Genomic DNA, 22,894 nt, shown 5'->3' with positions numbered 1-22,894 from the left:
CGGCATCGGCCCGCGGCGGGAGGGGGCGCCGCGCGTCAGCGTCACGTGGCCGGGCCAGGCGGGCGCGCGTGACGCAGCTTCCTGCCGCGCGCCCGGCGTGACGCAGCGGGCGGCGGCCCCGAGTGGCTCGCCCCGCCCCCTCCGCGGGTCACGTGCCGCGAGGCGGTGGCTGCTGGCCGCTGGCGTGCGGCGGCGCGTGTTTGCGGGGCGCCTGGCCGTGTACCGCTGTAACCCTGCGCGCCATGGCCTCGGTGCCGGCCGCACCCACGGCAGTGCCTGCAGCCGTGCCGGAGTCCTATAGCCATGTGCTGGCGGAGCTGGAGTGCTTAGACCCGCTGCTGTCTGCGCTGCGGCTGGACTCCGCTCGGCTGAAGGTGCGTGATGAGCGGTTTGCTTTTAGTTTTAATTAATTCGCGTGGTTTCCTTGCGTGGGTTGTTGTCTTAACTAAGCTCCACGCGTAATCCCTTTCGGTGTGTGCATGCTCCCTTGTGTGGGTGCTGCAGGAGATGAGGAAGTGAAGGCAGAGCCCTGCTCCGAGCCTGTGTTTGTTGTGTCCTCGTAGGGTAAAAACATGTCTTCTGCTCGGTCCTGTCTTTTGCAGTTCCGTTAAGTCTCTAAGAACACCATTTTAATTCCTTGTTGGCTGTTCTGACAGCGTTTCACGAGCAGCATGCAAAGTTGGCAAGTGGTGGACTCTGAAAATAGAACTAAAATAGAAACAAAAGGTGCCTCTTGTAGCTCTTGCTCAGGTTCTGCATTGTGCCCTTGTCTCTTGCAGTGCACGTGCATCACCGTGTCAAAGAAGTGGCTGGCTCTCGGCACCTCAGGAGGAGGGCTGAACCTTATCCAGAAAGATGGTTGGAAGCAGAGGCTTTTCCTTACTCATAAGGTATGGGGCCCTGGGCAGCCTGGTCTAGTATTTAATGTGGAGGCCCTACATGAGGCAGGGGGGTTGGAGGCTCATGATCCTTGAGGTCCCTTCCAGCCCAAGCCATCCTGTGATACTGTGATTCTGTAATGTCCTGCACCAAATCAGCCTGGGGGAGGTGTGCTTTCAGCTTGGTGAGCTGTCTAAATGAGGTGAGATTTCATAGTGCTGCGTTGTGAAAAAGGCTGTGGTGCTGAGGTGTTGGCACAGTGTGCGGTGTAACAGTTTGCATAGGGTTTGAGAGAGGTGGTTTGAGGGGCAGACTAGGTCCAGTTAACAGCAGCCTCAAAGTCACCTGAATATATAAGAGTTAGAGAGAAACCATTCAGTGTGACACCAGAGCAGCTGACACGTAGATAACAGTGCTGTTTGAGTACCAAAATGTTAACTCTCTGTGTAAGTAAAGAAAAAGCAAGCTAGCATGCTTTTTTTATTTTCTGAAAGAAGTCAAGAAAGGGGGATTACTGTTTCTACATCTGGATTCTGTTTTCTGGGTTGCCCGCTCTGTAACATGGATGCAGTCATCTTTTAGGATCAAGAACATCTTGCTTAATTCTGGCAAAGCAACGCCTGCACGTACAGAAAGGGACTGCTTTTAAGTTTCCACATTAGAGGCTGATATATGGTTGGTTTTAGAGAAAGCTCACTGTGTGCAGACAAAATCCAAACAAAAGCACCTGCACCACACCAGAGCAGTAGCAGCTGTTGGCTTTAATCTGTGTTATTTCATAGAGATAAAAGTTGAGGCCTGGTGGAGGTAGTACAAGAACATCTCTCGTTTGCACTCACTGCTGTATTTGCTTTCAGGAGGGTGCCATTTCCCGAGTTGCATGTTGCCTACACGATGAAGACTATGTTGCTGTTGCCACCAGGTGAGCAATATACTTACAAACCTGAATGCTGGCTCAGTGTTGTGAAGTAACTTCTAAATTTCAGATTAATGTCTACTGAGAACTTGAAGGGAGAGGGGGCAAGGTAGGAAACTAACTGGTAGATGCCTCAACAGAATAAATCTCAAGAGTAATTATTTTAAGAAGAAATTGTTCTTCTGTAACAGAATACCTATTTGAGAGCTAATACACCTGAAGATATGATGGTACGCGTTCTTCTGAGTCCATTCAGCCTTGGAAGAAAGATCTTTATTGACTTTATTGACTTGTCACAGTGAAATTTGTAGCTGGTACCATTTACATTGTTTAAAATGTGAATATGCACTTTTCCTCAAGCTTAGCATCCTTGTTGGCAATGCCAGTCAGTGTAAGAGGAGCCAACCAGAGCTGCTGCTGCCGGGTAGCACAAGGAAGGACATTTCACTTCTTGAGAGGGTGCAGTCTCTAATGTAGCCAGATCTGAGGGGGACTTCTTGTATAGGTTTCCATTTGGTGTAAGACATTTTTATCACTGATAAAGTGCTGAATGCCTGCCTCTACAAGATTTATTCTCAACTTGTGTTTTCTTTTAAATTTTACAGCCAGGGGCTTGTGGTAGTGTGGGAGCTGAATCAGGAACGTCGTGGGAAGCCAGAACGGATATATGTTTCCTCTGAACATAAGGGCAGAAAAGTTACAGCTCTGTGTTGGGATACAGCTGCCCTCCGTGTTTTCGTAGGAGATCATGTAGGGAAAGTATCAGCCATCAAAATTAACACATCCAAACAAGGGAAGGTAAAGCATTGCTTACTTTCTTTGAGTTTGAGAGGTTCCTGAGGACGTGGGTGAGTTTCTTTAAGTGATATAGAACTGAGGAAAACTTCTAGTAGCTTTGTCTGCTGGGATGAAAAACAGTCTCATAACAGTGGAAGTGATGACTTGTAAATTTGCTACCCTTGCTTTAGCCAAGTTTGTAACTCAGCAGAAAATGATTTTGAATCTAGAGCATTAAAAACTCTGTATGATTTAGCAGTACAAAGAAACAGTGGGTTCCAGCAGGCTTTTCCAGATGTTCTGACCTAAGTTTGTCCAGACTTCAGGGATTGAGCAAATCCACAGTGTGTCTTAAATGAGTTTGCTATGATCAAGGTAGAGCATGGTCTTGTGGAGTTCCCTTCAGGTAGGATAGAGCAACATCTGGTTGTGCCTATTAAGACTGCTGAGTCTCAAGTGTAATGCAGTTCATTCAGAACAAGGAATCTATGCATTCCAAACAAAGATGACAGCATGTAGCTGTCAGATAAGGAGACAGTCCACTAGAAAACAGGAGAGCAATTCCCAGTAGTTTCTTATGAATGAGAATGCTGTCTATGACTTTGTTCTGCCACCCATGCAAACTGGGAGACTCGTGCAACATAGAGCATTTGGATACTTTGGTGCAGAGTAATTAAAAAAAAAAAAAAAAAAGTGTGTGTTGATATGAACCACCAAAATCTGGTGGAAGTTGTTTGTTCTTGTTTTGCATTCAGTAACGCCTTAGATGTCTCATAAGACTGTTAGCTGAAAGTACCCATGAGTGGAATTGAAACAATTGACAGAAGTGCAGAAAGCTTACAGAGGAATAAAGAAACCTCGTAGTGATACAAAAGCCATGCTCTTTTTATCAACAAATATCAGGATGCAATGGGATAAGATGATCTTTTTTTTTCTGAAGACTTCAGTAATGATCTTGGGAAGAGGATAATTTGAACTTAGGTATCTCTGAGCAATAGAACCTTGTTCTCTAAAGGGAGAGAAGAGAGGAACTGCACTGACTCACTTTGTCTTGTGCTTTCTGTTCATAGTATACATGAGCCTTTTCTGAATTTTGCAATTTTTAACCTCAAATAGTCTTTACACTAAACTGATGCTCAATCTGTTGCTTTTTCTTTTTGTTTTTTCTTTTTTTAATCACAGGCTGCTGCTACGTTTGTGATGTTTCCTGTTCAGATTATAACCACCGTAGATTCTCGGGTTGTTCAGCTGGATTATTTGGATGGAAGATTGCTCATATCTTCACTTACCCGCACTTATTTATGTGATACTGAGAGGCAAGTTATCTTTTCTTTGTAAAATATTGAGATCTCCAGAGTCATGCAGGATTGCTACAGTTGGGAGGAGGTTCTGGAGATTATTTACTTTCACTTCCCTGCTTCAAGCACAGTTTAATAGAACAGATTGCATGAGACTGTTTTGAACATCTTCAGGAGAGGAGACTCCACAAGTTTTCAGGGCAGCCTTTGCTCACAGTTTGCCACTCTCATCAGAGCTTTTTCTTATGTTGAAATGGCATTTCCTATATTGTAGACTGTGCCTGTTTCCTCTTGTCCTCTTGTGTGCTGTCTGGGTACCACTGAGAACTGCCTGGCTCTGCTTGCTGTACTGTTTTAACCCAGCCTGGGGTACTTATACACATGGATAAGGTCAGATAAGATGTGCATGTCTCCATCAGCTTTCCTGTTCCAGGTCGAGCAGGCCCAGCTCTCAGCCTCTTCTCAGGTGGTGGGTGCTGTAATCCCATCATCATCTTTGTAAACCTTCGCTGGATTTGCTCCAGTATGTCCATAGCTCTCCTGTACTGGGGAGCCCAGATCAGACCCCAGATATGTATGAGCAGTGCTGAGCATTGCTAACTTGTGCTTAGCTTGTCCACCATGACCAAACATCCTTCCCTAGAAAGCTGCTCTGCAGCCAGCTGGTGCTGTTTATCTAACCTGTGCTTCCTTAGCTTCTCTGTAAAGATGTTGTGGGAGTCAGTGTCAGAAGCCTTTCTGAGGTCAAGATACACACCTGCTTTCCTCTAATGTAACAAGGCAGTCATTCTTTTGCAAAAGGCTGTTAGCGTGATTTTCCTTTCATAAGCCTGTGCTTACTGTTTGTAATCTGCTTCTTATCTTTCCCATGCTTGGAAGTGATTTCTGGGATCATTTGCAACATTGCCTTCCCAGGGATCTAGCTGAGGTTGTCTGGCTAGTTCCACAGATCCTCCCTCTTGCCTTTCTCAGAGCTACATTTGCTTTCTGCCATTAACAGGAACCTCCCCTGGTTGTTATGACTAAACTCAGATGGGTTGACCACAGAAGTTGTCTTCAGTGTTTGCAGAAGAGGCTTATGATCTGAGCACTTGTATAAATTAATAAGTATTTCTGTACCTGGTCTTATATAAATTTCATGCAGACTTTAGTGTATTCACTGCAGAACTAAAGCAAAAACAAAACGAAAAATACCATAGCAGTAATTAATTTTTTACTCTTTTATATTTGAAAAATAAGACAAGATTAATGAGAGCCTTTATTAATGCAACCTTAACAAATGCATTTTCTCCAAAAGAGAGAAGTTCTGGAAAATTGGTAACAAAGAGAGAGATGGAGAATTTGGAGCGTGTTTCTTCCCTGCTGGAAAAAACAGTGGGAATCAGCAGCCATTAATATACTGTGCCCGGCCTGGCTCGAGGATGTGGGAGGTGAACTTTGATGGGGAAGTGCAGAGCACACATCAGTTCAAGCAGCTGCTCTCATCTCCGCCTCTCCCTGTTGTTTCTCTCAGGTAATGTGTGCGTGTGCTGTTGGTGATAAAGCAGCGTGGGGCTTCTAGGCTCCCTGAGAACTCCCAGTGGATTCAGATGTTAATCCCAGCTGCCCTATTACTACGTCCTCCTGTAATAATGGAAGTTGATTACTAAATTAAAAATTCCAAAGCCTTGGTTCTGTAGGAGTCTGTGTAACTGCAACAGGTTAAGCCAGCTTTGGGTTTGAAGAGCTGAGGCTATATTAGGAATGTGGTGCTGTTGTAGTTAGGCTTTGTAACACACAATGATTTTTCTTTATAGGACAGATCCTCATTACACTAGTTCCATCTGCTCTGCACAATCTTTATCTTTCTCCAAGCTACTATATTTGACGTGAGTATTTTTCAGCACAGCTTCCTGTTGATGAAGTAGTTTACTACCATAGTTAACTTTTGGCTGAGTAACATCTGCTTTGCTTGCAGTGAGCATTATTTGTTGACCTGGACAGAAAGAGGCGTTTATATCTTTGTTCCCCAGAATGTTCAAGTCTTGCTGTGGAGTGAAGTAAAAGGTAAACTTTAAGAGTCTTAGTTCTGTAATATTATCTCTTACATTTGTCACTTATGAAGTCCTTGTCTAACACAGAACCTTTTCGAGCTCTGTTTCTGCAGCTGGGTTGCAGAATGTTTATTACAAAACTCAGTTTCTTGTCGTCTGTCAGCTATATCCTTGAATAGTGACCTTCTCCCTACCCCTTCCCGCCAACCTTCCCTCCATACTTAGGAGGACCAAAACCTGGTGTAAGCTGATCATACAGCACAGTAATCAAATGCTACAAGGTAATAGCCACATCTCCATAGTTCTTCCTCATTTCTGTTTATTCTTAGACCTCTTGTGGAGGAGGGCAATCTGCAGAAAGGTCAGAGTGTTCCTTCTCCTAGCAAATGTTTTCGTTCTTTTTTTCAAAGCTGATCATGGTGCATTTCTCTCGTGTGCTCATTCTGCCTTGATTTAGTTTTTTATCCTTCTTCAGAGGTAAAAGAAAACTAAATAGAATCCAGCCTTTCTAGCTCCCTTCTAGAAATGGAGCTCAGGAAAGTTTTAGTATTTCTGCTCTATAGCTGTTAAATGCTAGTGTAGCACTCCTAAGTGCTAGTTCCTCACACCACTTGTGCTGCAGTGTATTCGACTTTTGCATCCGCTCAGGTGGGAAATAAGTATTCTGCTTCCTTCAAGAATAAAAGGGAATCCTGGCTGATGGTTTCAGTCTCTTAGATGCTTTTGTGCATCTGGTTTTTCAGATATTCAGGACATAGCAGTTCACAAGAATGAGTTGTTTTGTCTGCATACAAATGGAAAAGTTGCACGCTTTTCCCTTCTGCTGGTGGACCGCTGCATAGAGCGCCTGATGAGAAGAGGGTTCTGGACTCTTGCTGCTAGGGTCTGTTGTCTCTTCCAAAATTCAGTTATTTCCTGCAGGGTGAGTAAATACCTCTTGAAGTATGCAGTGTAACTCCAGTGTTTCCAGACCCTCTCTTCTGTTAAGTTCTGAAATTCATATTTTTGAAGTTTTTTAAAAGTCTGCTGGGCGTTATACATTTAGTATGAAAATGAGCCTGTTTATATGAGCCTTTTTTATTTTTTTAAGTAGACATTAGAAATAATAATGCTTCTGCTTTACTGTGTATTTTTAGGCAAGAAAAAATTTGCCTCTCGAAAAGTTGGAGCACCTGAAGTCTCAGCTGGATGCTTCAGCCCAGCAGGATCTCATCTCTCATCTGGAAGAACTCATCTTGAAGTTGGAACCTCTGGACTCTGCATGCAGCAGTAGGAGGAGCAGCATTTCATCTCATGTAAGTGCACTGTTAGTGCTCAAAATGTTACCCAGAAGCCTTATCTTCATGGCTTATAGCCATCTCATTGCTCACTTTGAAGATGAGGCTTTCAGTTTTACCGTATCTACTGTGCATGATAATGCTACTTTCTAAACTTAACTGGTGTAGAGAGGTACGGAATACTACTGAACTTCTTTAAGCTCTTGTATTTCTACCTTCTTTCTGTATTATTTTATGACTAGTGGCTGAGATGTGAACAAAGATTGATACAAAGAAGGCTTTCTCTACAGCTGAATTTTGTATCTTACAGTGTTTCAGTGAAGGTCATCTCAATTGTAACTGTAGTCTCCTCTGGTGAAAGCAGTATATGTGAATACTGAGAACTATCCTAGCTCTGTTAAAAAAAAATAATTGTCTGGCTCCATGAAGCTGAAGCAGGAAGGTCTGTAGAGAAATATGCTTGATTTTTTTTTTTAACATTGTCTTATACATTTATCTGCTTGATATTGACTTGGGTGCCTGGAAGCTCTTCAAGAAAAGGGTCGTATTCCCTAATTAATACAACCTGAGTTGTATGAGTTGTTTTCACTCTGAGTGTTTAAGAAGTGAAGCTTGAAAAGCAGTAATGTAAAGGGGAAACAAGTTTAGGTTTGGTTTGTTTTGTTTCTTTTTCCATTAGCAAATAAGAAAGTCTGTGTAATTTTGCTGGATGCAAGCCAAAGAATGTATGTATGTCCTGGAAGCAGGCAGTGTTGGAGGCTCTTTAGTTGTGCTACCTGGGCACGGTTAAACAGTAAAAAGAATACAGACTCTTGTGTATGTGACACAACAGCCAAGATGGCTTTGTCTCATAGTCTTGTGCTAAATACACTGGTTGTTCTGCAGCCTACTTTCCTAAGAGCAATTGCAACGCTTACATCTTGATAAAGTCTCTGGACTTACACGCTTAGCAGCAAGTGTTTACTTATCCATTCTGGATATGCCAGAAATAAGACATTGCACGTGTCTTTCCCAGATAGTGAATTAAGAAGTACTGTGAGGTTGTTTATGTGGAGATTTTGTTTTGTTTTTTAATTTGTTGCAGGATGTTTAACAAGAAAGTACAACTCAAAGAATGTCCAACTCTTCTCTTGTCTGACAGGAGAGCTTCAGTGTCTTGGACTCTGGAATATACCGTGTTATCAGCCGGAGGGGCAGTCAGTCAGATGACGATTCGTGTTCTCTCCACAGTCAAACGTTCTCAGAAGATGAGAGACTTAAAGAATTTCATGCACACCAGGAGGACGAGCAGGTGGAACTTGGTAATGTTTTTTAATGCAGATATGATCTTCGGACGCAGTACTTATGTATTCTACAAGAATTTGATTATTTTTCTCTCTGCTTTTATTTTCCACTCTCAAGTCATCCATTAATCTGATTTGATCAGTCATCCCGCCTTCTAGTCAAGCTCTTTCTTGAAACATTGGAATGTTGGCTCCTCAGAGTGGAGAACTTGAAAAGCAAACAGAGAAAGAAAGCAGAAGGCAGAGAGCATTTCCCAGACTAGAATTTCATACTTATTTTCCACCTCTGTGTACAGTTCAGCATAAATGCTAAGATTATACTGGCTGACAATGAAGGTGTTGACTGAGTTTCGGATGAGATTTGTTTTCTGTCCCTATATTTCCAATAATTTCAGCTCCAGGAAATTATTTGTTAATCTTGTCTCTGGGTTTCTTTCTTCAGAATTAGCTGTAGGCTTAGGAGAGGAATATTAGCTTTCTTGCAGGCTTTCATTTGTAAGGGGGATTGCCTGTTAGATACCTGTATGTTGTTATGGGAATGATATAATAGTTAATAACTAACATTTAGACTATTCAGGGACCTTCTTTTCATTTCTTACCAAATATCTGTGACTGGATGAAAGGTCAAGTGAGACAATGTATGTTCTCTTCCAGTAAAAATCTACCCTTAGCTGTTACAGAGTTGTTGTTTGAGGAGGGAGACAGCATAAATGCTTTGCTGGGGAAAAAACCATGGTGGGTACAGAGGGAATAGGGATTTTTACATCTCTGTTTGTCAGTAATGTAGTCCTGCTGACTGGATTACTTCATGTTTGTACTTTTAAGTTTACGTTGGCCTTCTTAACCGTCTTCACCATGAAAATGAGAAGCGAGAAAATATTCAGGAAGCCCATCATTTCTGATGTTCAAACTCTAAAATGAAGAGTTGTAGTTTTTGAACGTTAGGAGTAAAAATTGTTGTGTGTGTTCAACAAGTGATAGCAAATTTACTGATTATTTCAGGATAGAAAGATTCTAGATGCTCATTGAAGCATATGTCTCTCATTTGGTATTTAAGAGAAGTGGACTTAATGAATAGCTCTGTTTTCTTGCTGCAGTGATGCTGGTTTCCCTGGTCACATTTACGTAAGATATCATAAGCTTTTAGATTGTTAACTTGCATGAACAAAGTGGCCTTTTAGGCACAATCAGTTATGATCTTCAGGCACTACTTAGAAGGCTTGTGAATTCTAATGGAATTTCTGTAACAGTATAGCATGTTTTCTGCTCAACACTGCAGGTAGTTCTGACTGTTGCACAAGTGTTCTTTTTTCTTCATTTTAATCACTTAAATGGGCAGCTTGTTCTTAACAGGAAATGACTAATCAAAACACATTGTAGATACTAGTAGGTGTAAAGGAGTGAAAGGGAAATGATCAGTGGTTCTGTATTTCCTGTGGTTCTTATCAAAAGTCAGTGTCTTTAGTCATGTTTTGAAATTGCATCAAATAGAAGAGTGATTTAGACCATAGCCATGGCTCATGGTGTTTATGTTCATGCATTATTTAGCTTTTAGGAAATAGGACAATGTGAATTGGTACATATCACAATTTTCCTAACTGCTTAAATAACTACTGGTGCATTAAATCAAGTTTTTTGTCCTCTAAATGAGCTGTAAGCCTATGTTTTGTGGCAGTAGTTTTCAGGCAGTTGTCGTCATCGCTTGCCTTGCTGTAGAGCCAAAAGAGCATTAACAGAGCAGACCTGCAAGGTTCAAAGTTAATAATAAGACGTTTGTTGAGACCACGTAGCATTTTTGTTTCCTTGGAATCATCACCATGAAACACTAAAAAGTATGACAGTATCTTATGTAATTTATGTAGTGAGGAAATACTTGTGTTTGTTTCACTGTTTCGTTTTTTGCCAGGCCTTTCTTTCATGTTTCTTTGTTTCAATTCCATTTGTTAGACAATGCATCTCATGCATCTGTGACGATTGAGGCTGACCGGAGTGAAACATTTCTCCCTTTCAGCATTCCTTTATCATTTCGTTCCCCATCTCCTCTCGTCTCTCTCCAAGCTGTCAAAGAAAGGTAAAACTTGCAGGACGTTCACTCATCCATTACATCTTTCCCTTTTCTGTCCTTTGAATTTGTAACATTGTCTCCTATAGTTCATATTCTGTTCTGTAAAAATGTGGCATCTGACATGAAAGGCTTGAGATGCAGTCTAATTTGCTAAGTTACTTAATTGGTGTCAAGAGGAAAGCTTTAATTTGTGAAGAACTGCTGTGAACTTCAGTGGAGCTAAGATTTTGACCATTAGATTTTTAAATACCTAAGAATGATTAACATTGTCTTGTAAACTGTGCTTGTGGTTTGCACTTGAAACAAATTTACTAAATGCTGCTTTGAAATTCAGCTTTGCTGGTAGTTGGATTTCTGAGGAATCAGAGAAGGCTTCTTCTAGGCTCTTATGGACAGAAGTTAAAATATGTAATTGATGCTAGATACTGTCAGAACACACTTACACGTAGCCTGTGTAGCAGTCTAGCCTGCCACCTTTCTCTCCTCACATAGGCACCTTTCAGTAAATCTAGTTAATTTCCCAAGTGTTTATGGAATAATGGTAGCTTATACTTTGTTTTGTGTAGAAATCAATTTGCTTTAAAAAAAACTCATTATAAAATGGGAAGCAGATGGTGTTAAATACATAACTTAGATAATTATTTTCAGATGTGTATGTTTCTTACTCAAAATGTTTCTGGTCCATAATGATGGGCTGAGAAATGGCATACTTCTCCCATGATTACTAGGTATGTGAAATATATTCTGCAGCAAAAGACTGATCTGATATCAGTAGTAAGAAGATCTCAGAAGAACTTTCAGATGTACGTGCACTGCTTTGAATTCCTCCAAAACCATGAGCAGTTCTTAAGAGATCAAGCACAAGCAATTATTGATAATATTTAGAACTGAACTTTCAAGTACCAGCTATATTCTATTCATGATTTAAGCACTATCATATTTTACAGTTTCCCTGTAATTCTTCACATATGTTTAAAGTCCAGTCTTTTGTTTGCAGCCTTTCTCTCTTATGCAGCAATATCTAGCTTTAGCTATTCCTTGGTATAATAAAAGATGCCATATTCTCTGGTGAGCAAGTGAAAGGGTTGGCAGGGTTGGCTTGTTGGGTTTGTTTGTTTGTTTGTTAGTTTTTAATGTCCTAAGCTAGTCAGAAAGCAAAAGGCTGAGTTCTCAGCTCTTGGTGACCAGGTTTTCTTTGTGGCAGTGATAGAAATAATTGGATTTCTGTATTCTTGTTGAGATTTCTCTTAACATATCTGAATGGATAGGAACTGATGGCATGAAAAGGATATTCTTAATCAGCTTTATAATCTGAAAAATTAACTTTTGAGTACTGCAAAGCCATTTCTCACCACCAGAGGACCATAAGCTCCTAATGATGCCTTATCAGCCCTAGAGTGAAATGTTGCCAATCTGGGTCTGTTGGTGTACAAATGCATGTCAAAATCTAAGTGCTAAATGTTAGTATGTGACTCTTCTTCAAGCAGCAAAACCCCCCAAGTCTTATACATGGAATTGCAAATGAAGTATGAAATCTGAGCAGTTTCTCAGTGATTTTTGATCTTTTTTCAAGAGTTGTTCAGGCTATAAAGATTTCTGAAATTATGGTTTATCTAGAAAGAAATTGCTTGATTCTTTTAGATGTGAACTTTCAGTTTCCAATGTTTGAACTTCTGACTTGTAGTGTTTCCAGCTTTGTACGCAAAACTACTGAAAAGATTGGCACACTTCATGTGAGTCCTGACAGTAGAGGGAAACAAGAGGCAAAGGATGACGAGCAGCAGCAGGAGGTGTCTGTTAATCTGGTAGCATGTCCACAGGAAGAGAAAGAGTAAGTGCAAAACCTCATTTTCTTAGCAATTGTATTTGCTGGATGTTCTGAGGATAGCAAATCTAAAGAAAACCTACCTTTTGAGCTGAATGGGGAGCTTGCTGTGTTTCCAGCTGCTGTCATTACTCCAGTGGCTTTCACTGATTGTCCTGACTGCTCACCTTGAAGCTGATTCAGTCTATGAAAGAGTCTGGATGTTGTGGGGACTGCACAGAGCTGTGACGAGCAAGAATGCGGTGTATTCAGCAACTCTTAGGTAGTGGTTCTGTGATGCCCATCATAGCCATGGATACAGGTCCAGTAGTTTTATATCCTCTCTTTCCTGAGCAGAGAGTAAATTCTTTTTTGCCCTTAAAACTTTTTTTTTTTTTTTTTTTTAAATTCTGTCTATAAAACATCTGCCTTAATGTTTGTCCAATTAAAACAGGGCTAAATTTTTTCATATTCAGGTGATTTGCTAATTTCACCAAACTTTCATATGGTGACACAGTTGTTTTTATTTAGCATCATCAGAAATCAACTGTAGTTAGAGCAGAAGTTTTAATAAAGGCTACAGGTGTGTTATTAGTGGTTGTTCTTGATGTCCAGTATGTTGATAATTCCTATTGAGCTTCTTTAGAAATAAATGTTCCATTTTCTTAATAATGAGATTCATGTCATCTCTTGACAAATCTGAGGAAAATCCTCATGATAATTGTATATACATCATTTAAGACTAAAATTGATGTGTTTTTCTAGATCAGAATTGCAGAACCACCAGCTTCCAGAGGAGGATCATCTAAAAGATCTTAAGGATGCAACAGCGAAAGCTATGTAAGCTAAGAAAAATGTAATGTTTAGATACATTGGGTTTTGGTAGAAAAAAGACTTTTTAATTATGTATGAAAGAATAATGTTGTAAATGTCTTCTAGTGTTACCAGTAAGGCTTTTGTTTTAGCTAGTGATTTGTTACCCCTATTTAAAACCAAGCAGAATGCTATAAGCTTGCTTTAGACAAAAGGATAGCAGTGAAATAACTTTATCCTAACTGCAAGCAAACCAAAAATAAAAATGGTAAAAAGCATAGGAAAAAAATGGAAAAATAAAAAACCAAAAAACAACACTCAAACCCCACAGCTAACAAACAAAAACCAATTCCAAAAGGAAGCTTGGGGAAGTAGTAATGATATACTAAAATCAAACAATCATGGTGCGATTAGCCTAAATTCTATCTGATTCAATTGGAACCACAAGAACAGCTACTGGCTATACGTCAAGTTTTGGAGTATACTTAAGAGTTACACAAAACAGATAATATTTCACTTGTGACCTCTTAGAGCTGTCAATCAACTTAGCAGCTTTCTGTTCTACAGAGCCAAACTCCAGGATCCCCTGGTTTTGTTAGAACCACAGTGTATGAAAAGGGCTTTACAGGAGTGGCTTGTCTTTCTGGAAGAAAGATTTGGCAGCAAAGAGCATTCTGCTTCCTCTGTTCAGAAGAGCAAGACTGTATGTGCTGAAGAACAGAGGGAAGTCCTGGAGGAAAACCTGCAAGGAAATCCAAATGGTGGAGACCTGGCAGGCAAAGAACCAGGTTGCGTAGAGGAAGACTGCACTGAAAACAAAGATGAAACCTGTGAAAGTCAAACCATGCATGAAAGTGGTTCTGATTTGAAGGGACTTCTGGATGGCTGCTTTCAGGTGTCCCCTCCATGTGACCTAGAACCAGATGTTCACAAAGATCTGACTGAGTTGACAACGCTGTGCTTTGAACTGCGTGTATTTTCATGTGGGAATGGTGATGCAGAGGAAAGCTCTGATCAAAGTCTGCCCCCAGCAGCTTCGTGCACCTTTGCTTGTAGATTTATACAAAACTACTTCTTTCTTCTGGATTTAAAAAGACTAAAGCGGTGTATTATAACCATGTACACCAGCAGCCCTAATGTATGGGAAACATACGTTACAGGATTGAAAGGTAACTAATGAAGGCTTTGTTACTAATAAACTCAGAGCAGGGTTTTGTTTGGGAGGAAAGAGGGGAGGAAAAACACTCAAAGGTACATCCATTTGTTTCTTCTTTTCCTTCTGTGTTACAGTGTGATGTGGGGGAAGGGAAGGTTGATTGGTGGGTGGAAGTTTTTGTTCTGTTTTGAGGTGGTTTGTGTGTTTTTCCTTGTTGGCTCTTAGGAGAGACTGTTCCTGCCTTCTCTTTGCAATTCCACAGGAACTGCTTTTGAACTTTCAGCTTAGATGGAGTTTGTTGGTTAAAAACTGTTATAGTTTCAGAACTGCTCTACTTAAAACCAAGTATGTATTCTTCAGTAAGCAGAATAATGTAATAGGAATCAAATGTAAATGGTAATAGGCAAAAGGTGGGAGAGGAGGCTTCAGTGTTTGCACTGGCAATTGATGATTTGACTTATAATGTCATTAATGTGAAACAAAACTGAATGGTTCTATGCAAGTGAATGGCTTGTGATCACTTCAGGCTCTTTTTCTGCAAAAATTCTTTAGCCTCATTAAATTCACTCTTCCCAATAATGTTGGAAACCAGAACTATGCCTGTTGTCTGTATTCAGCTGCTTCTTTGTGTGTTTTCTTGTAAGAGTGAAGTAGTTTCAGCATTGATTTGGAACTAGCAGAGATTAGTCAAGGAACATAACATTTGATGGTTGGTATCTTCTTCTGGGCTCCTGGGAATTAGTTCAATATTTGCATTTCTGTGAGAGCCTTAAAGATAAAGGTGATGGATGCGTTCCTATTTTATCCTCAGTGGGACTTGTGTCTGTGGACTGATACCCATGTTCCATCACAAGCAACATTTGTGTTGAGCTCTGCTTTCTGTGACATCAGCGCCCAAACTGAAGCTTTTATTTATTAATAGAAGCAAATTGTTGTATATTGAAAAAATGCAGATTTGTGTTTTATCCAACAGTACATATATATATTTTATATATATATAACTTCCCTACTCTTATCAGTGGCTGTGTGCCTGTAACACGTGCACTCATTTATTTCAGAGCTAACATGTCACAGTCCAGTGACTTTGGCAATGGAAAATGAAGATATGTTGAAAATACTGAAACAGCTGCATGACTTGGGGCCTTGGGATGATAGCCCTCTGCTGCTGGTACATGCTCAAAGGTTTGTAGCTAAGTCTTCCTTTCCCTTATCCTCCGTGCTGTTAAATGAGAGCTTGTCACTTAACATTTTGTAGAGCATTCTGGGAATCTTTTTATGAAGATCACCTTTCTTGAATTTGAAAGATCTTTGCAAGTCAATAATGTTGCTGTTTGGCAATGAGAATTGTTGTTTTTTTTCTTCTCTCCCTCTCTGTAGACTTTATGAAAAATTTGGAGAAACAGCTCTTCGGCCCTTGACCAAGTTCTATCCTTCTATTGTGCCTTCTGATATCAAGCAGCTTTGCAGGAATAATCCAGCTCACTTTTTAGCATATTTGGATAGCCTTTTGAAGTCAGTGCCAGAAGATACAAGGTAAGTGGAATGCAGAATCTCTTAATCTGTATCTTTTGTCATGTAGCTGTGGGGTTTTTTATTTGTTTGTTTTCAACTGTTTCTGTATCTCTGATGTTCTCAAGCATTACATGCCTATTCATTCTGCCAGATTTAGTTGCTTTCTCAAACTGGGTTTTGTTAGCTTAGATGCTAATTTTGACAGAGTTTTTATGAATGATGCTTTGAATAAAATGGTTTTGTTTCTGTGCCTGCAGTTCAGTCTACTGAGTGTGTGTGTCGAGGGAGGGGGGAGATGAGGAGGGAATGCAACCTGTAACCCATCAGCTTGTTTTCCTGTGGTTCCCCTCAGTTCCTAGAAACAGAAAACATTCTAGATTTTTCCATATTTAATTTCATATCATGGTGATCTTCTCGTCCAAGTGCAATTTCTCATATTTCTATATGGCCAGTGTACTTAAAAATAGTATTTTTCCTACATGCTTTGTTTTCTAGGTCATCTCTCCTTAGATCTCTTCTGCAGCCAGAATCAGTACGACTGGATTGGTTGTGCTTGGCGGTTTCTCACGATGCACCACAAAGAGCAAACACTGTAGATGCAGAAGGAAATCCCAGGTAAATTAGGATTTGCCCTGGGTCCTGAGTGCGACAGAAAGCTGCTCTCTGGGCTTTTGGCTTAAGTTCTATATGGAAGTTATGATGTCAGTGAATCCTTGGAGCATTTTGCATATTGCAGAGTTGAGCAGAAGCAACGAAAGGACTAAATAACGTTGTCCATAATGCTTTAGAGAATGACTGCTCTTAGTGAAACACAGTGAGACACTGTCTCTCATTTGTTTCCCTTCTGTTGTGTGATACATCTGATTTTCTCATAGAGGAAACAGAAGTTTTTGAAGAAAACGTTAATGGATATAAACAGATTTTCTTATCTTCTAGGCCACGGTCGCATTTGTTTACGTGGGGATACAGCCAACTCATTCTGCTTTTGATTAAACTCCCAGCTGATTTTGTTACAAAAGAGAAGATGGCTGATGTTTGTAAATCACACGGGTGAGACAAAAAACTTCATACTTATACTCTGACCCTGAAAAGAGACAAATGAAAACCACCTGTCTGCTCCTTCCACAAGCACATTTGATTGAACAGTGTTTCCTCTTTTGAGGGTGAATTTTAAGAGTCCAACTCGATGCACCAAGTACCCATTTTGGATGGTGGTATTGCTGCCATGGGTAGTATTGCTGCTGGCATTCAGAAAATTCAGTTGCTTCCATCTTTTTAAGTGAATGCTTTACTGTTGTTGACTGCAGTTCAGACAATATTTGATTCCTGGAAATCTTTCCTCTCCTGTTTAAGATTTTGGCCTGGATATCTTTTTCTCTGCCTGGAGCTGGATAGAAGAAAAGAAGCCTTTACTAATATTGCTCATTTGGATGATTTGAACCTGTTGAATGAAGAAGATGGTTAGTGAATCTTAAGCAATATGAATGTTTTTCTGCAATATTGCAACTGCCCTTAGTCTTTACTGATCAAGTCTGTCACAACTGTTGTTTCTGGTTTGTTTGTTTTTTTTCCAGTAAGTGTTTTGGAAACAGTTCCACTAGCTGAGTGTGCTGCAGCATATTTGAAAAACATAAATGGCTGTTATGCTCTTAAAGATGGACAAAACAATTATTTGCTTTTTGACTCAAAAAAAGCCTTAAATAGTGAAGCATTGCAAAACTTAGCATGTAATTCAGCACTGAATTTTTACACAGAGTCAGTCAAGGCAGTACCCTTCTGTACAACATTTCTTAACTTATAATGCTGATTTTCTTACGTCTCCAAAGGGAGAACAAAGTAGCTTATGTTCTTTTAAACTACAGACATGTTTAAATGTAGGCTTGTAACAAACTGTGCTTTGCAAGTAATGTAACAAACTCATTTTGCATCCAGGTTCAATTCCAGAGACCACAGAAGAATGGAAGTTTCTTCTGCATCTCGCACAAAATCACAGCAGTGCTTTCCACAACGATGGCCCACAGAATGGAGAAGCTGTCAGCAACAGTGGTAGCCCTAGCTGGCCAAATTGTATCACTGTGGAAAATGTAGCTCTTTTATTAGCCAAGGCCATTGGCCCAAATCGTGCCTTACCTCTACTACAAGAGTGTGGCTTGATGCTGGAATCGTCTGAAAGATTTACTGGTGTCTGTGAGATACTGAAAATTGCTGAGAAAAGGCAAAGGTAAGATGATGCATCAGTGGAAGATCTGTGTATGCACACCATTTATTTGAGATCTTCGTGCTTTAAACTTTGTAGTTAACAGATTAAAAAAAAATACTTCACTCTTGTATTGAATTCTTGACTTGAAAACTCAGCTGAAAGTTTTACCTCTTAAGAACTGTGTGTTGTGCAATATAGGCACCTTAAAAGGGGGGAAAAGAGGGGAAGTAGGAAACTAGATATACATGAGGAAGATTCTCTGAAGATGTCTGTCTTACTGAGCCCCTGCTGCTTGCCTTCAAAGAAAACATGCATGTTGCTGTCACCTCTGAAGTGTAATTGCATTTCTGATAAACTTTGCTTTAAAAAGCAGAAGTGTTGTTCTTTCTGTTGTTAGCTTCTTTTTATACTGTTTAACTTTTCCTTTGCTTTTATTGCAGAGCCCTGATTCTGTCCATGTTGGACAAGTGTGACCGGTTCTTGTGGTCTCAGCAAGCATAGAGATGGCTGGGAAAGCCTTGGGAACTGTAATGATTGTATGTTAAATTGCCTCTGAAACTCACAGGCTCTTAAAGAAGTGAGCTTCTCTCAAAAGATTTGATTGTATTGAGCCAGTGTCCATCTGGCAGCTATCTGACTGGAAGCCATTCACAGTTATTCCTTCTTTCTTTGGAGATGAATTTTGCACTCTAAAACTTAAAAAATAATCCAGTGTCTATTTCACAATTGAGCTGGTGTATTTCTTGGATGAAAATTTATTTTCTGAGTCTGTACAACCTTAGTGTTAAGGTTATGAATCCCCCAAAATCAGGTTCTGATGTATAAAACTATTTTTTGTTGTTCGTTTGCAAACATGAGAAGCTGTTCCTAAGAAACACCCAAGCATGTCATTTTTTATCTTCCTGTAAATTGTGTTGATATTTTTCAGAACGGATAATAGTACTGATTGATAGCACTTAAATTGATTCACTTTTGAACTGTAAGATATTTCTAAACTGCCCACAGCTGTTTGCAAAATGTGATTTCATGTAGGTTTCAGCTGTGCTATTTCAATAAAGCTCAGGACAACAGTATTCCCCAATGCATTTTGACCTTTAGAAAGCAAGAAGACCTCACCTTACTTTAACCCTGGAAAAAAAAAAAAAAGAAACAGCCCTGAACATTGAAAGTATTGTTCAATTGATGCCATCAAGCAGGAAGTCTTTTTGAATATCAGCTAGAATATGAATATGAAGGCTTATAAAATCACCTGGGTTTAATTTCACATCTACAGAATTTAGTTTGTATGAACATGGTTTCTGCACTAAATACATATTTGAACAGATCTTGGTGCAGGTCACTGGTTTTGGCCCTTCTCTCTGTGACGTTCTCACCCTTTTAGCAGAAGGTTGCAGTCAGCAGCTGATGTTTGCAAAGATCAGTTGAACGATGAATTAATGCATGCAATGGAACTGAGTTCTAATATTTATGGAGATCTAGGAATAATCTTATCTATATTTGCAGCTGTTATACTGTTGGGAAATAATGCTTTTATTTTCGTCAAGATAGGACTGTAGTAATACAGCTTTCAGACGGTCTGACTTTTTATCTCGCTTGCAGGAAAGACTACTGTGAGGAGTTTATTTCACTAGAGGATATGAAGCTACAGATAGAGAATTAGTAGCAGGCTTTCATCTCTTAATAACGTTGCTTGTGGAAAAAAGGTACTGCTAAAAAAGGAAAGTTAAATAGTTTTCAGTTCTATGTTTTGACGTTGGAAACAGCCCAAATCCTTCTGTCAGAAACACCCCACACCCTCATGTTACACTATGGTAAGACTGTTAGAATAGAACCCAGGCACTTGCATTGTAGGGAGGTTAAATAGGTCACCTTCTCCTACCTGCCAAGTGAATGTGCTGCTACCTCAGTGGCTTAACTGTTTCTTGCAGTGTGTCATATCTTCAGCTGAGTGCTCTTGCTGCCCTTATCAGGGAATTGTGCTGATTTCATAACAATGAAGCTGCCTTATTTCTGGACTTAACTGCTTTGCTTTATTCTGTGTACACTGTATACATAATCTCTTTTTTGCTTCTGTGAAGTTTTTGTACACTTCAGTACTGGTGAGGGCTGGGGTGTAGATTTTTTTTTTTCTTTTTTTTAACAATAAATCATAACTTTACATTTAAAGTTTTTTGTTTTTTGTTTTTTTTCCTTAACTTTGTGTTGGAGTAATCATGCAGCTAACATAATGGGAAGCATTTGTTAAAATCTGGTGCCTGAAGTCCTGATGACTTCAGTTAACTTGTCAGTAAAGAGTTCATTCTTGAAGAAAAGTTAAACACGATGTGAAATAGTTTCATGTCTGGAATTCAGTTGTACAGCACAATGCCATCATCAGAGGGCTCCCTGAGGGATGCCATCTACCACCTCTCATCAACCAGTCAAGCATACTTCACTCATGGGTTGAGCCTGCCTGCACTGAAGCAGATGGGCTGTGGTTCCTCTCTTGTTTTGCTGGCTGTTGGTAGCAAGGACCCTGAAGAAGCAGAAATGAATAACGGGGCTTTGCACAGAGCAACTTTAAGTAGAAGTCCTTAACCTGCCTCAGAATGCAACTTCACTGTTAGAATCATCAAAAACCTACTGGTAAATGAGTTTTATTAAAGGTAAACATATTTGTGTGTGCAATCTGTATCTTACAAAATTAGGAAGCTTGCAATCATTTTGCAAGCCTGGCACCAATGCTAGCAAGTATTGCGCAGAGCAGCATTACAAAAAAGAAAAAAAAAAAAGGTGTATTTTTGTTTGGGTAAGCTAAGACATAGTCGTCTTACTTCCCAGAAGATAGAAAAACAGCATTTGCTGCTGTGCCTGGGCTGGGAATTCACCTTACATTTCCCATTCAGAGGCTTATTGACTTAGATTGCAAAATACTTAGGTTGTGAAATGACTGCATTTACAGATATTGAAAATTGAAGGCCAGTTTGAGGGGTAGAGCTTCCAAATTATGCTTTTGTCTTAATTGTATCAGAACATCCAAAGTCAGAAGACAGTCTTAGGTAAGTTAAATGTACCTAACATACAGGCAGGAATATTCCATCCTTCTTTCCTCCGTGGCACCTTGCTCATGTCTTTGTGCAGAGGCAGCAGTTGTTGGCTGCAGCTTGCTTCTGTGGGCCAAGGGCTGTGACTGGGAAAGCAGTGCTTTCCAGGCAGTCAGGAATAAGCAATTCACAGTCTAAAGTTCCAGGCCAGTTCGTATCTTGTTGCAGTTATCCTCATGTTTTTGCCACTTTCAGAAAACAGTGGTTTGATGAGAATGTGAAATATCAGACCAGGTCTGAAAACTCAGAAATGCCTTCTGTGCTCCAGAAAGTTCCTTAGGTCAGTACTGTGGGTGCCTCTCAGGTCCCTGGACACAGTGACTTATGTTCTGCTGAGTTCTATCCAAGTTCAAAGGAATCATTTTCCAGCAGGGACTTGATTTAAATTAAAACTGAAGAGGAGACAGACAGGGCAGCTTGCAGCCAGCAGACAAGGAACTTGGGCTGATAGGTGCTGAAAGGTATTTAAGTCGTCTGTAGGATTTAAACAGAATTGTAATAAAACAGCACTGCAGTCCCTACAGTAGCTAAGGTGTATGTTAGGTATGAGGTTCGTGGATGGCACAGGCAAGTCTGCCTCATGGCTTTTGCAAAGTTTTCCTTTCTGCATTAGGATATAGATTCTCCTCATCTCAAGTTGTTCTATTCAGAGATTATGTCCTTCTGCTCCAGGCCTGTCTCTGGAAAGTGTCTCGCACTCCTTTAAGTTTTTGTTTGGAGTCAGAGATGTCCAAGGAAAAGAAGATAGTTGCTGGTATTTTATTAGCCCTGTTTGTTACTGCACCTCTTTTACCTTATGCTTCAGCACTTCAGCTCCAGCCACTTACTAAGTGACAGAATTGTGAATGGGACAGCTACACATACTTGTTCTGCACAACATTTAAAGGAACTCTATAGTTGTTAAATCACATATGAGACTGTGTAAAGGGAGGCATTCTGCATGTTCTGTCCAGAGCCTTCTGCAGAGGAATCGTGTTGGTTGTTGAACAAGGGAAGCAGGCGTCAAGCACTTTTTGACCTGGTGCAAACACAAAAGGAGGATATTGGGTGCTCAAGGTGTGAACCACACCAACAGGGCTTGATGGTTAATGTGCTAATCTTACAGTTGAGCAGAGGTTTGGCTATATGGTTTTGAATTTCCCCTTCATTAAAACATTTGCTACTGCATTACTCTCCTTCCTTTATCCTGCTGGGACTCTACTGAGCCACTGTGGAAGCAGGATGGCTCGTGCTCCTTACGAGGAGTCTGTGGGAGCAAGCAAAGGAAGAATGAGCTTTCTCTGTGGCAGCATGAGAATGCACTGTTTTAAAGTGCTGCCAAGAAGGATATAGGAGCATGCAGTGGAGTTATGTTCTGTCATCTCGGATCCATCTTGTCCTCCCAACACCTAGCAGTTCCTGCAGCATTTCTGGTAATGCCAGTGACCATTCCCTGTTGCGGTTTCATGCATTGGCTAGCTAAGGTCACTGTGCTGCTCCCTTGTTCTGCATCCTCAGAAAGACAGAAGAAACCATGAAAAAAAGCTCCTGGATTGAAGAAAGGACAGGGAGCTCACTCAGAACATTTTGCACAACAGACTCAGTGCAAGGGAGATTAATGTAATTTATTGCCTATTGCTAGCAAACTAGAGCAGTGAGAACTAAAAAGCAAATTAAAATCACCTTCCTACCTGCCTCCAACCCTCTTCTACCCTACTCCCTTTGAGCTGCACAGGGGAGCAGGGGCTGTGGACGATCCATAACGCTTTGTCTCTGCTGCTCCTCCATGGTTGCTCTTTGCCCCTGCTCCAACATGGGG

General features: G+C 40.4%; 1 protein-coding gene across 2 annotated transcripts; it reads left to right on the top strand.

Annotated features, from left to right (window-relative positions):
• Window positions 1–152: 152 nt before the first annotated feature.
• Window positions 153–19,181, top strand: HPS5 (HPS5 biogenesis of lysosomal organelles complex 2 subunit 2). Of its 2 annotated transcripts, none has more exons than XM_052696143.1 (22): window positions 153–374; window positions 780–890; window positions 1,737–1,801; window positions 2,401–2,593; window positions 3,755–3,892; window positions 5,172–5,383; window positions 5,667–5,738; window positions 5,828–5,916; window positions 6,647–6,825; window positions 7,040–7,198; window positions 8,322–8,481; window positions 10,411–10,534; window positions 12,213–12,359; window positions 13,098–13,172; window positions 13,713–14,314; window positions 15,360–15,483; window positions 15,679–15,834; window positions 16,309–16,428; window positions 16,750–16,863; window positions 17,167–17,273; window positions 17,746–18,034; window positions 18,454–19,181. In XM_052696143.1, the coding sequence occupies exons 1-22, from the start codon at window positions 243–245 to the stop codon at window positions 18,512–18,514; spliced, it is 3,429 nt and encodes a 1,142-aa protein (XP_052552103.1). In that variant the 5' UTR covers window positions 153–242; the 3' UTR covers window positions 18,515–19,181. The 2 variants fall into 2 exon arrangements, with proteins under 2 accessions (XP_052552103.1, XP_052552104.1); XM_052696144.1 differs by having other exon boundaries at window positions 154–374; window positions 3,755–3,888; window positions 5,168–5,383.
• Window positions 19,182–22,894: the final 3,713 nt, after the last annotated feature.

This window comes from Tympanuchus pallidicinctus, unplaced genomic scaffold (assembly GCF_026119805.1).
Source record: "Tympanuchus pallidicinctus isolate F22 unplaced genomic scaffold, pur_lepc_1.0 scaffold3, whole genome shotgun sequence".
In the NCBI taxonomy this organism is placed as follows: domain Eukaryota; kingdom Metazoa; phylum Chordata; class Aves; order Galliformes; family Phasianidae; genus Tympanuchus; species Tympanuchus pallidicinctus.
The sequence above is the reverse complement of the archived record's forward strand: the minus strand, read 5'-3'. Positions and strand labels throughout refer to the sequence as shown.

What these genes read in the sequence shown, in the direction of transcription:
- HPS5 (XM_052696143.1), top strand. Translation starts at nt 243, where the DNA reads ATGGCCTCGGTGCCGGCCGCACCCACGGCAGTGCCTGCAGCCGTGCCG. An exon ending in CTGCTGGTACATGCTCAAAG is followed by an intron (nt 15,484 to 15,678) that starts GTTTGTAGCTAA and finishes CCCTCTCTGTAG; the next exon opens with ACTTTATGAAAAATTTGGAG. An exon ending in CCTGTTGAATGAAGAAGATG is followed by an intron (nt 17,274 to 17,745) that starts GTTAGTGAATCT and finishes TTTTGCATCCAG; the next exon opens with GTTCAATTCCAGAGACCACA.